At 35.9% G+C, this 11,840-nt stretch overlaps 1 protein-coding gene across 1 annotated transcript in view; it reads right to left on the bottom strand.

Moving 5' to 3' along the window:
• The window catches only part of LOC107696711 (non-canonical poly(A) RNA polymerase PAPD5-like), a 28,433-nt gene continuing 16,593 nt past the window's right edge, over positions 1-11,840 (bottom strand). Inside the window, exons 2-12 of the mRNA XM_016497188.1 lie at positions 9,080-9,203; positions 8,018-8,064; positions 7,326-7,446; positions 7,125-7,232; positions 6,553-6,681; positions 5,680-5,893; positions 5,442-5,568; positions 3,012-3,121; positions 2,737-2,930; positions 1,098-1,244; positions 1-677 (exon numbers count right to left, since the gene is read on the bottom strand). Coding sequence (XP_016352674.1) covers positions 537-677; positions 1,098-1,244; positions 2,737-2,930; positions 3,012-3,121; positions 5,442-5,568; positions 5,680-5,893; positions 6,553-6,681; positions 7,125-7,232; positions 7,326-7,446; positions 8,018-8,064; positions 9,080-9,203 — 1,462 coding nt within the window. The 3' untranslated portion in view covers positions 1-536. The remainder of the gene's footprint in view (positions 678-1,097; positions 1,245-2,736; positions 2,931-3,011; positions 3,122-5,441; positions 5,569-5,679; positions 5,894-6,552; positions 6,682-7,124; positions 7,233-7,325; positions 7,447-8,017; positions 8,065-9,079; positions 9,204-11,840) is intronic.

Here is an 11,840-nt window from a genome sequence, read left to right on the forward strand (position 1 = left end):
TTTTGTTTTCTTGTACAAATATTTGTATAATCTGCGTACATGACAAAAAAGAACCACTCTTCAGAAAATAAAAAAAACATGCATAATTTCTCTTGTACTAATTACATTGTCAATTTTTTTAGATATTTAAAAATTTTGCACTTTCAATATAACCTTTTTTTTTGTAATTCGAGTTCTTTTTTTTATTTCATTGTCCTCAGTGAGGCAAAAGTCCAGGGCTTCAGGTATTGCTCAAGTTGAATTCTCTCTCCTACATTCTCTGGTCCTCCACATCTCCAGTAGAGCAGAGCAGCTCCCATATGAGCAGTGAGCAGAAGCTGTGCAGAAGCCATGAGATCTGGCCTAAACTCTCCCACATGATTTCAATCCCATGGCCTACGCCCCACTTTAATTATTCTCTTTTTTTTTTCCTTTTCCAGCTACAAAGTCACACGCATCCCTTAAACAGTGGGACAGGAGAGATAAATGACACCAGCAGCACCCTTCTGTGGTCAGAGACATTAAGAGCAGGTGTGAGTCTGCAAGAACAGCTCCCCCTATCTACAAAAGTCCTCATGCGCTACCTCACGCTGAGGTTTCCTCTTCTTCATGTTGAGTTTTTGGGACTTGCTGTTTTGCTGGATCTTGTTGGGGTTGTTGTGTGGCCCTTGAGCACTTTTGTTAGCAAGCTGTCGGCTCTGAATTAAAAAATAAAACAAAACAAAAAAACAAAGATGATTTATATAAAACTCTTAACACGCAGTGTTCATTCATAATACATATGTTAATGTACACAGTCATGGTACACAATGCCAGGTTTATCAGAAAGCTGAATTAGGCAAAAGCAAAATAAATAAATAAAAGAATAAAAACTTAAAAATACAACTTAAAATGCTAAAAATGTATTAGCAGACAGTAACATTAAACAAGATTAATAAATTCTGTATTACCACAGATTAATTCATGATACCTCCATGATAACTAATACCAAATCAATTTGTTAACTAATGCTAACAAATTGAATGTTACAGTAAAGTGTTATGTATTACTGAGATATTTGAACCAATATGTCTCCATCATAAATGGAATCATAGTCACTTCCATCAGGTTCTTCTTACCTTGTTGCCTTTATTAGTGGGGGTGGCCATTGTTGCTGAATGATTTTGGGACCTGTGATTGGACAGATTCCTTTCTATATTCTCACTGTAAGAGTTAGAGCACCGGCCCAAAGCTTTTGAAGTCTTACAGGGCGTTCCATCAGAGTCCTGGAGAAAGCCAGTCATAAAAAATTTTTATTTTATTTTTTTTATTTTTTTTAATGCAAATAATATTTTACCAACAGTGTATACAAAATGTATTCAGTTGTATGCTAAAACATCATCTAATGCTATTTTTTGTGTAAGAAAATTTTCATGGTAAAAAACAGATGAATAGAAATAAGTGAAAGTTATTAATATTACCATTTATAATTACACTTACTGTACCATGCACACACACACACACACAAACTGATGGTGACGAACTTTGTTTCACATTTGAGGGAGGGCTGTTAAGATCTATCAAAATACAACATACTAATAGAATGGATAGTTATTAAAAGAGGAGCATGAGATAAAAATTATGAAATTATGAATTATTATTGTTTAAGGCAGGACACTTCATGTACTGTTCAATTTTGAGATTTTGGTCTATTTTGCTTCCATGTCTTCTTTTGCTCAAATGGAAAGGACATTTCCAAAATACACATTAAGGTGTTTGTTTTAAGCCTACTATCCTCGTCTGTTTGCTTCTGTAGATTTCTTCTAAATTAACCAAAACAAGCTATCTGCATATTTAAACATAACATTTCAAGGGAAAAGACTCTTGATGTAAATCATTAACTAATAACTGGGGAAGTTCTGTGGTGATAATGCTTTAGTTATTTTGTTTATCCTATTCATCTGCAATGTCTTGTGTCAAATGTATGCAAATTAGCACATTTTAATTACTTAATGTCTGATTTGCATATCAATGTGGCGATTCTGATGACGTCATTAATTTTACTGTATTCAGCTGTCGTTTCTCCATTAAGTTAGCCTATATGCCCATGATATATTGCCTTAGCTAAACTTTAGCTAACTTATTACATGGTAGCTCATGAGTCATGGATGTTAGCAAGACAAATTAACTATATTTGCCTTTTGTCTTTAGGATAATTTGTTGTAAATTCGAGGCACAGGTAGCTTAGTCCGTTGTTAACCACCACTCACCTCCACACCAAGACAAACACAACTGGAAAGGGAGGGAGGGCTTCCCTTCTGCAGCTCTCTGCCTGATGTACATGTGCCGATCAATGTGTGCTACACTGCTGTGCTGCGCGGAGGGGCGTCGAAACTCGACAGTCTCAACATTTCCCGACCCGACCTGATATTTAGATGTTTTCTTAGTTTGACAGGGAAAGCTGTGCGCAAACAGAAACACACACACATCACACACACACACACACACACATATATATATACACAAAGAGTTCATATGCAAAAGACTAAGTGCCATCTGAAGTTTTCATCTAAAATTGGCATTTTATCAGGCTCCTATGTATAGGTTCAGTAATTTTACTCTAATGGCAATGTATATGTAATTTTCTGTTAAAGTGATGTAACTGAACAGAAATATAGGAGTCTGATAAAAATGCTAATTTTAGAGGAAAATTTCAGATGGCACTTAAGAGGCTTTTGCATATGAACTCTTCATTCATATATATACATATAAACTTACCGCATCACTTGAGCTAGAGGCTGTTGAAGATGGCGTTGACGATGATGGCGATGAAGGGGAAGAGGGGGAAGGAGAGGAAGAGTTTGATGACACTTTGCTCCGGGGAACAGCAGGAAGTACCGCACTATCTTCTGGAAAGTTATTATTACACTCATCAAGCTCCTTAGACTCAACTAGCCGTGTGACATCATTAGCTTTGGAGAAATAAAAAAAGGGGATATTCAGCTTTCTAAAGTTAAAGACATATCAAAATGAGCTCAGGGATAATGTCTTACCATTACAATTGAGGACCGGATCATTGTTGCTCCGCTGGCCCCACTGCGCACTGATCCAGTCACGGTACTCTGCTACTTCCTGTGTGACACGGATTATTCGACCTAGAATACTGTGGGGAAGAGATAAGACCAATCATGAATCCCATCCTGAGTAGATCTTGATCGTAATCACAGTATTTTTTTCCACCTTTGCAGGGGTTAAAGCAAAATAAAATCCTGAGTCTGAACTTTTTTCCGGGTGTTGGGGGGTTGCGGGGGGTGGACACATACACAGGGTTATTTGGAAAAAAAAAAAAAAAGAACATTATTTGAAAATGATTTTCCTTTAAACTAACTAGCAACATATCTGCCCTTGCCATTAGCCCTTGACAGGCTCAGACTACAGATTATGGTGGGCTATTTGAAACAGCAATACCAGGAAAGGTTACTCACTATAATATGGTGCAAACACATGTAACATTTAGGATGCTTTTGATATCAAGTTTTGCTGGTTAGATTTGCCATTGACAGGGTACAAGATGACCTACAATTTAAAACATGAAATTTCTGAAATTGTTTTGTTCAAAAGAAATAATAGTAAATTAAATACTAGGAAATTAATATAAAATAGGAAAAATACAAAGACAGTTTACTACAGAAAACTACAGTTCAGTGCAATTAACAACAACCAAATAAAATGCTCCAAGAACTGGTAACTTAAACAGGGTTCGTACAGATACTGCAAAATGAAATTCCAGGACTTTCAAGGACTTTTCAAGCACTACTCTTTTGGTTTTCAAGGACTAAAATCAGATCTCACTTATCACTAGGGCTGCACGATAAAATCGCATGCGATATTTAACGCGCATCTTGTCAGAAATCCGGTTCCACTTATCAAAAATATTGTTATTGTCTTTCAAATTCTAATATATAAACTAATAAAACAAATGGTACAAATAAAGTGCAGCACATGCAAAGAGTGCAATGACTTTGGCAACTTTAACATTTGAAAGGATACTATGGCAAAGTTATCGCTTTCCTTATTCAAACTGTTTTTTTTTCACGAGTATATGATTGACCTGAAAAATGAAAGCTAGGCTATATCATACATTTGGAAAATTATGAGCTATATCACCGCTTATCGAAACTAGGGGTGTGACAATAAACTTAGCTCACGAGATGAGACAAAATGCATATACTTGGTTCAATATAATGAGACAATGTTTTAATACTTTAAGAAATATTTGAATGACAAAATATTTGTCTTTTAATTACAAAAAGTAGAACAATGCAGTTATATTTTGAAATGTTTTAACAAATCTAGGGCTTAGCTAACAATTATTTTGCTAATGAAGTAATCTACTGATTATTTTGACAAGTATGTTTTAGTAATACAAATAGAACTAAGTGAAAAACAGGCTTTAATATGACTGTATTTATATATAAACTAACGATGAGGAAATAATAATTGGCTCAAATAAAGTATCAAAACCAAGTACATGGTTTTATTGAACAACTGTTAAATACATAATGTAATATGCCTATATTAAAACAAATAACTGCAGAGGGCACCAACAGCCTGGTGATGTTTCATGTGATTCAACGACATTTAAATCCATTTAATTGCAATATTTGGCCACATGCAAAGGGAGAAACTTTTATTTTGAAATTGTGATCTACAATAAATCGCATATTTAGAATTATGTTGATGTATTCTGTGTTGGCATAGGTTTATAATTGACTTAAGTTACAAATTAAGTGAGATAACACACAGTTTTCCCAGATGAACGTTAAGCAACCCAAACTCACCGCATATGCAGAGGAAGAGTTTAGCCCCTTTCACACATACAGTCTTCACTGGTAAATTGGCGTTAAGAGATCATGTGTGAACAGGACCTTTTCAAAACTACAGGTAAATTTGTTCTGCCAATCATATCGTTCTTATGGAGAGAACGTGATTACTCTGAACTGTTTACAAAGCTCCGTTAATTATATAGAAAATTGCTTTTCTATATAGATATGGCTCTAGATGGAAATATTTGACCATTGCGCCTCGCAGCTTTTTCAGAATGTGTCGCGCTCATCAGCTGCGACTCTGCAGTTGGATACTATTATGCGCATCTCATGTTTATAGGATCAAAAATGTCTGATTGGCTAGTAATGTTAGTTTGGTTGAGAGTGAAAGCTGTTCCTTTCATACATTGGTAGGCGAACTCATTAACTTGAACATGATATCAACAAGTTTTTTTTTTTAAATGTAGGAGGACTATCTTATTTTCCCGCAGCTAAATGCCACACGCCGGAGATCCGGCACGGTGCCAGAAAACTTTAAGCCCTGCCTTTGACTTCTCTCAATGTTTGTCTGTCAGTTTGCAGGGTTTTTTTTACTTATGAAATTACAACTTAGAAAATTGAACACGCACGTCTCTATTACAGTTCTCTTTGTCTCACCTCTCAGACTTGTTGTTGGGGTAGTGCTTGGCAATTGGGGACACAGCGTGACTTAAGACAACGTAAGCGTAATCAAAAGCCTCTTTCACCTGCATCGCCCCATATGAACTTCGCCCTACATCATTTCCTATGACACAAACAAAAACAATGATAAAAAACATCTTCCATACCATCTTTGGTGACATGTTTGTGTCAGCTGAGCTGTTTAAAGTGTGTGCATTAGGGTTTGTGTTTGTACCTGACTGCAAAGGATCCTCAATGTAAAGCATAGAGGGTCTGTACCCATCCAGCATGCCTTTCTGCACTTCATCCTTGGCCAAGTACGAGCCACCGTCTTTGATCCTGATCCCCGTCTTCAGGTAGTTAAAATGCCGTCCGTACAGCTCAAAAAACTCGATCAACAGTACACCGAGGTTTGGGTTTGAACTACACACGTCCTCTCTGTAGTGCAGCTGGGAAATAAAACAGCAATTATAATAGTAATTAAACTGTTGTATTAACAAAAAGCCTATGAGCAATAATCATTAAATGGGTAATTTTCACTCTTGAGGCAAATCTTATGAGGCATATACCTTTGATAACAAAAGCAAGCTGATATTCACAAAAACTGTTGAGTTGTGTGCATTTTAAGCTGTATTCTAATGTACACTGCTGTTACAGCTTTGTCTCTTATGCTCACGAAGGCTCTATAATACATACAGTAAAAACAGTAATATTGTGAAATATTATTACACAAATAACTGTTTTCTATTTTAATATACTTTAAAATGTCATTTATTTCTGTTAAGACAAAGCCGAATTTTCAGCAGCTGTTACTCCAGTCTTCAGTGTCACATGACCAACAGAAATCATTCAAATATGCTGATTTGGTGCTCAAAAAACATTTATTATTATCAATGTTGTGCAGCTGTGCAGATTAATAATTTAGTATAAACCGTAATCCTACTCTACAATGAGTAGAAAGAACAGCATTTGAAATAGAAATATTTTGTAACGATGTAAACATTTTTACTGTCACGGTGCAGTGCAGTATGCATGTTTTTAGTAGGATTTATTTTAGGGTACTGTGAGACAGTGTGTGTATTTGACGGAATATGTAGAAGTGTGTTACCTGTAAGAAGCTGACAACCATGAGGAACAGACTGTATGATCCGATTCCTCCCGTAAAAACCTCATTCAGCTCTCTCTGCAGTAAAAACTGCTTCAAAACCAGCACCAGGTACGGTAATACAGGAAATTGCTGAAACACATACACAAATACACACAAGTCAGAAAATAAATCTGCATAAAGTCAAGACTGCAACTAAAAGACTAAAAACCACCTCGCATTTAAATGATGCATATCAACTACAAATCATTCTTCAAGATTAAAGCTACATTCCTAGAATACATTCTCACACAAACTCATGTACAGCAACAGGAGAGTTTATTTTTGATAACATATCATCAAAGCATGTGGAGGAAGAGTATGCAGACATTTTTTATGCTGATTTGCACAGAAAGGGAAAAAAGAACATGAACAATTAGGTGCTTGGGAGACTTTTCACTTTTTGAGATGTTGAAAATCCAGTTCAAATGAGTTTCTAAAACTTAAACAGCTCCATCTGAAATCAGCATTTCTGTTTCCCTCTTAATTTATCGCTTGAGTTGAAAGAGGACTTTAAAAAAAAACTCCACACTCACCTGTTTGAAGTCCTTGATGAGGTTTGCAGCTTTAACACCATTCTGTACGTTAAAGCTGATGTCCACTTTTACCTCTGTGTGCAAGTCTGTCAGTTTAATGATGGGGACCTACAAACACACAGTGCGTTAAAGCACAAGCAGGGATGTCTGACAGACATCAAAAACAGCCAACGCATGTGTATGACACAGCGGTGCTCGTACCGTTGCTTTGTCCAGGACTTTGACAGAGTTCTCATCTGCAATTTTTCTCTTGCGCAGCGCCTCTTCCAGAGTCCAGAGAGGTAAAGTCTCCCAGTGACCAAAAACCACCAAGTCTATATCACTGAAATAAAGAGAGAGAAGAGAAAGTGTTAAATATAAGCAAACAAGAATGATTCTCATCTTAATGAATGCGCAATACGCTGAATGATGTGTATGATGTTTTGGAACAAGTTTGATTACTTTTAACAAACTAAAAACAAACTTATGAAAGGGCACCAGAGTATGTTACAAATTAATTTATGGATGTTACAAGTGAGTATTAAACTAAACTGTTTCAACAACTAGCATACTTGTGTATTGGCACAGACAGATTTATTCCACTAAGCCACAGTTCAGTAATCCAGGTGGTGTATAAACACAGTATGACTGGTGTGAGTGACGTGAGACTGGCGTAAAAAAAAAAAAAGTGCACACATTCGGGATCACAGGATAAGCAGAGCTAAAATTACAAATCTTAATCCCTTCTTTGCAAGCACACAAAAAGTACACATACACACAAACACATCTACATGTCACAATACTTGCATTACACAATTACAAAAATTACAAAAAGACCATTTTAGAACATATGCATTTTGTGCTGAGTGGAAAAAATGCAGCAAGAGCAAAAATAAATAAATAGATCATATTACCTTGTAGGTAAATACAAGCCTGTGCTAAAGCTGCCAAACACTTGAACCTGAAACAGAAAATATAAAAACAGGTTAAATCTGCCCTTACAAGAATCTACCTATGAAACCATTAGTCCCAACACCCATCCTGTATTCATATTTAAAACAGGAAAGATCTGTAACATGCAAATCAGACACAGGTATTCCCACGAGACACTCTGATGTTTGAGTACATTAGTAAAATAATCAATAGTATAGTATGAGGTCACATCTTTCTCGCCAGTTTCAGTCCAAGTGTTTTTGCAAGTAATTACACTGACTCAAATATACGCAAAGAAAACAAAAATAACGTCTTTATTCAACAATTCGTCTCCTCCGCGTCACCCTGGTGCCATTTTGGAGAATATCGACTGAACGTAAACAGCATATGCTATTCTGTGTCAGCTGCGTCATGTTATTTTTGTTTTCTTTGCGTACAAAAAGTATTCTCGTAGCTTCGTTAAATTACGGTTGAACCCCTGATGTCACATGGATTATTTTACCGATCTCCTTGCTACGTTTTTGGACCTTGATCGTGGTAATTACATTGCTGTCTATGGAGGGTCAGAGAGCTCTCAGAATTCATCAAAAATATCTTAATTTGTGTTCCGAAGATGAACGGAGGTCTTATGGGTTTAGAACGACATGAGGGTGAGTAATTAATTTTCTTGAGACATAATTTTCATTTTTGGGTGAACTAACCCTTTAAATCAATAAACATATCCTTTTAGATGTACAGGTGACTTGAGAAGAGTATTTATTGTATTTATAATGGGTTCCAGTGACAATTTAGAAATGGGGTTCCTCAAGGCTCTATATTTAGACCTCTGCATGTCCATGACATCAACATAATGGTGAACTACTGCAAGAACAAATTCACATATTGTCTTTGATATTTAAAAGGTCAAGTGTTTGTATTTATGCCTCTTTGGCAGGTACCTTATTGATTGTTCCCCATCATCCAAATATTCAAGAATACAAAATGACATAAACCCCAAGAAGACAATCATATTAACTGAAACTGTGTGTGTGAGTAACACTAACCTCGGCATTGGGCCACAAGTCCTTGATGACTCTGTGGATCCTGGCCACCACCTCTAGCCTCATGTGCTCCTCCTCTGGACGAGGATAAATATACTCATAAAAGTCCTTTATCTCCTCATGCAGGCTGGATAGAGAGAGAGAGAGAAATTAATTATTACATAATCAAGTGACTGCATTATTGGCAATAAAACTCTTTAATGTTTAACACAAATACTACATCAAAGTGCTTTGGTGGCACAGTACCACAGATCTTTAAGCGATGAGAACATTGGTTAACATGACTCAGGGTAAGAGAAGAACAAAGAAACAAATTCACACCCTAGTTACAGGTAAGTAACCATTCAAAGACAGGTTGCTACAGCTGGGAGAGCTAGTGAGGCTTCTGAGTCAGGAAAGGGAAAGTGTAGCTAGGTGACACCTCATTATTTCACATCTCTAATAATTTGACCCTAGAAAGCAGCACACCATTTAACTCAACCCAACCCAACCTGACCCAGCAGTTCAAGTTTATTCCAACCTGTTACCTGAACACTAAATTCAAGCAATGGCAGCAGTATCTAACACTGCATGGGACAAACCTGCAGAAATACTATATATGCAAGCTGCTTAGAGAAGAAGAATTCATTCACTGAAATAATCTCTTGGTGTCATGCAAGTTCAGTATGTTCAGTAGATGACTGTGCCAAGGCACCTGCTATCAACCTCCCATTCTCTTCCAGCTCTTCCTAACACTAGTCTTCTGGTGCCAATGACCAGGGTTGAATCCGCACATGTCTGCCAAACTGGCAGTAGTCCTTACTCATGCACATATAGCTGCTGCTGCAGGTGGTTCCATCATTCTGGACATTTGCAGAGTCTGCCCGTGACTTAGGTAATGACTCCAATAGACTTCCTGTAGCTCAAACATGGCGCTAACAATGGCAAGGTCATGGGTTTGATTTCCAGGGATTGCAAGAACTGATATAACATACACAACAAATGCAATGTAAGGTGCTTTGGATAAAAGTGTGGCAAAATACATAAATGTAAATAAGAAAAAAAAATATTCCTACATAGTAGCATCAGAAAATTTCGGAGGAGACAGGCCACTTAGGACGTGTTCACACCTGGCTCCTCTGGAGCGTTTGTTTCGGAACCTGGCGCATTTTCTCCCTTAAAGCAGTTCTATTAGGCATTAGGGCTGTGTATCAACAGCAAAGTCACGATACGATACGTATCACGATACAGAGACCACGATATGATATGTATCATGATACGGGACTGCACTGAATTTCACATCAAAAGAATTTAGTAAAACAGCTGTTTATTAATTAGGGATTTTTCAGTCAACATTTTTATTACTGAAATTTCATATATTAATAACTGAAAACTAAAATTCAAAATGCAAATACAAATATATAAAAATACATTTCAAATTACTTTAAAAAAGGTAAACATAGTACAACCAAAAACTAAGACATAAATCAGAATAATAGTAATAATAAAATAATAATAAAACCTAAACATTGTGCAACTTAACTTTCAAGTTTCAGCCTAACTACAGCTCAGGCATGACATAAGCCTTTACTGTCTTCTTTGCTTTGAAGCTAACGTGGAACAAAAACAAGAGTCCATACACATAACATTTATGAACACATTTTTCAGCAACATGAATTTAAAGTTATTTGGAGAATAAACTCTTAAATGTCTCTCTGCATACTGGTGTGTATGTATGTGTGTGTGTGTGTAATCCTTTAAAGGAGCATGTGGTTGCAAACACAGTGCTCTGTATGTAGTTACAGTAAATGGTAGGGATGCACCGAAATGAAAATTCTGGGCCGAAACCGAGAATTCTGGATGTTCTTGGTCGAAAACCAAAACCAAAAAATGCTTTGTAATAATTATTTATCTTATTAAATAATATAAAGTAATTTTGTAAGACTTTTTAATTTAACTCAATTTTAATGACACGGAATTTAAAAAACACAAGCCAATAAAATAACCACACTTTTATTGAAAGAAAATTGGACAGAAAATATATTAATATTAAATATCAATGTATTATTTTTATTCAGTTCTATGCAACAGAATCAGACATAACTGTTGTTGTTGTTGTTTTTGACTAATTATCCAAATAATGTATAGTCCTGCAAACGGGGTTTTTCCTTTCTCAAAATGCGGCAGAGGTGGTACCATCCTGATCATGTGCACACAATGCACCCACCCTTCAAATGGCTGAAACAAACACTTTTTACACGCAACATATTTTAGGTGTTATAATAATATAAATTGCTATGATATGAAGCTATGATTAAAGAAAATGACAATTATAAAGTGATGTTTTATTTTCTTTCACCTAATGTTTTATTGTTATTTATTCTTAAAATAGCCTTATGAAATGTTTTCTTTTTCCTCAGAAATTATGTGTTGTGCATCTGGTTATCAAATGAAGGCATAAAATAGCATTTATCTTTAAATTATTGAAAATTAAACTTTTTGGCAAACAACAAGGATTTACTATTAAAATTAAAACATGGCAGAAATGTTGTGTGATAATTCCTTAAAAAATAAAGTTTTCATAATTTTAGTAGTAGTAGTATGTACATTCTGCTGAACAATAGTAATATATTTCTGCTGCAATATCTTCATATTAAACCGGGTTGCCGTGAATACCTTTACATTTCTGTGTGTATATGATATGACGCTAGTTTTACTCAAAGTGAAACGCTCATGAAGTGACTCTTCGCAGTTCTGGAGTTGTTCGTGTGTTTATGTCCTCATT

This window comes from Sinocyclocheilus anshuiensis, unplaced genomic scaffold (genome assembly GCF_001515605.1).
Source record: "Sinocyclocheilus anshuiensis isolate Anshui unplaced genomic scaffold, SAMN03320099.WGS_v1.1 scaffold354, whole genome shotgun sequence".
Lineage (NCBI taxonomy): Eukaryota > Metazoa > Chordata > Actinopteri > Cypriniformes > Cyprinidae > Sinocyclocheilus > Sinocyclocheilus anshuiensis.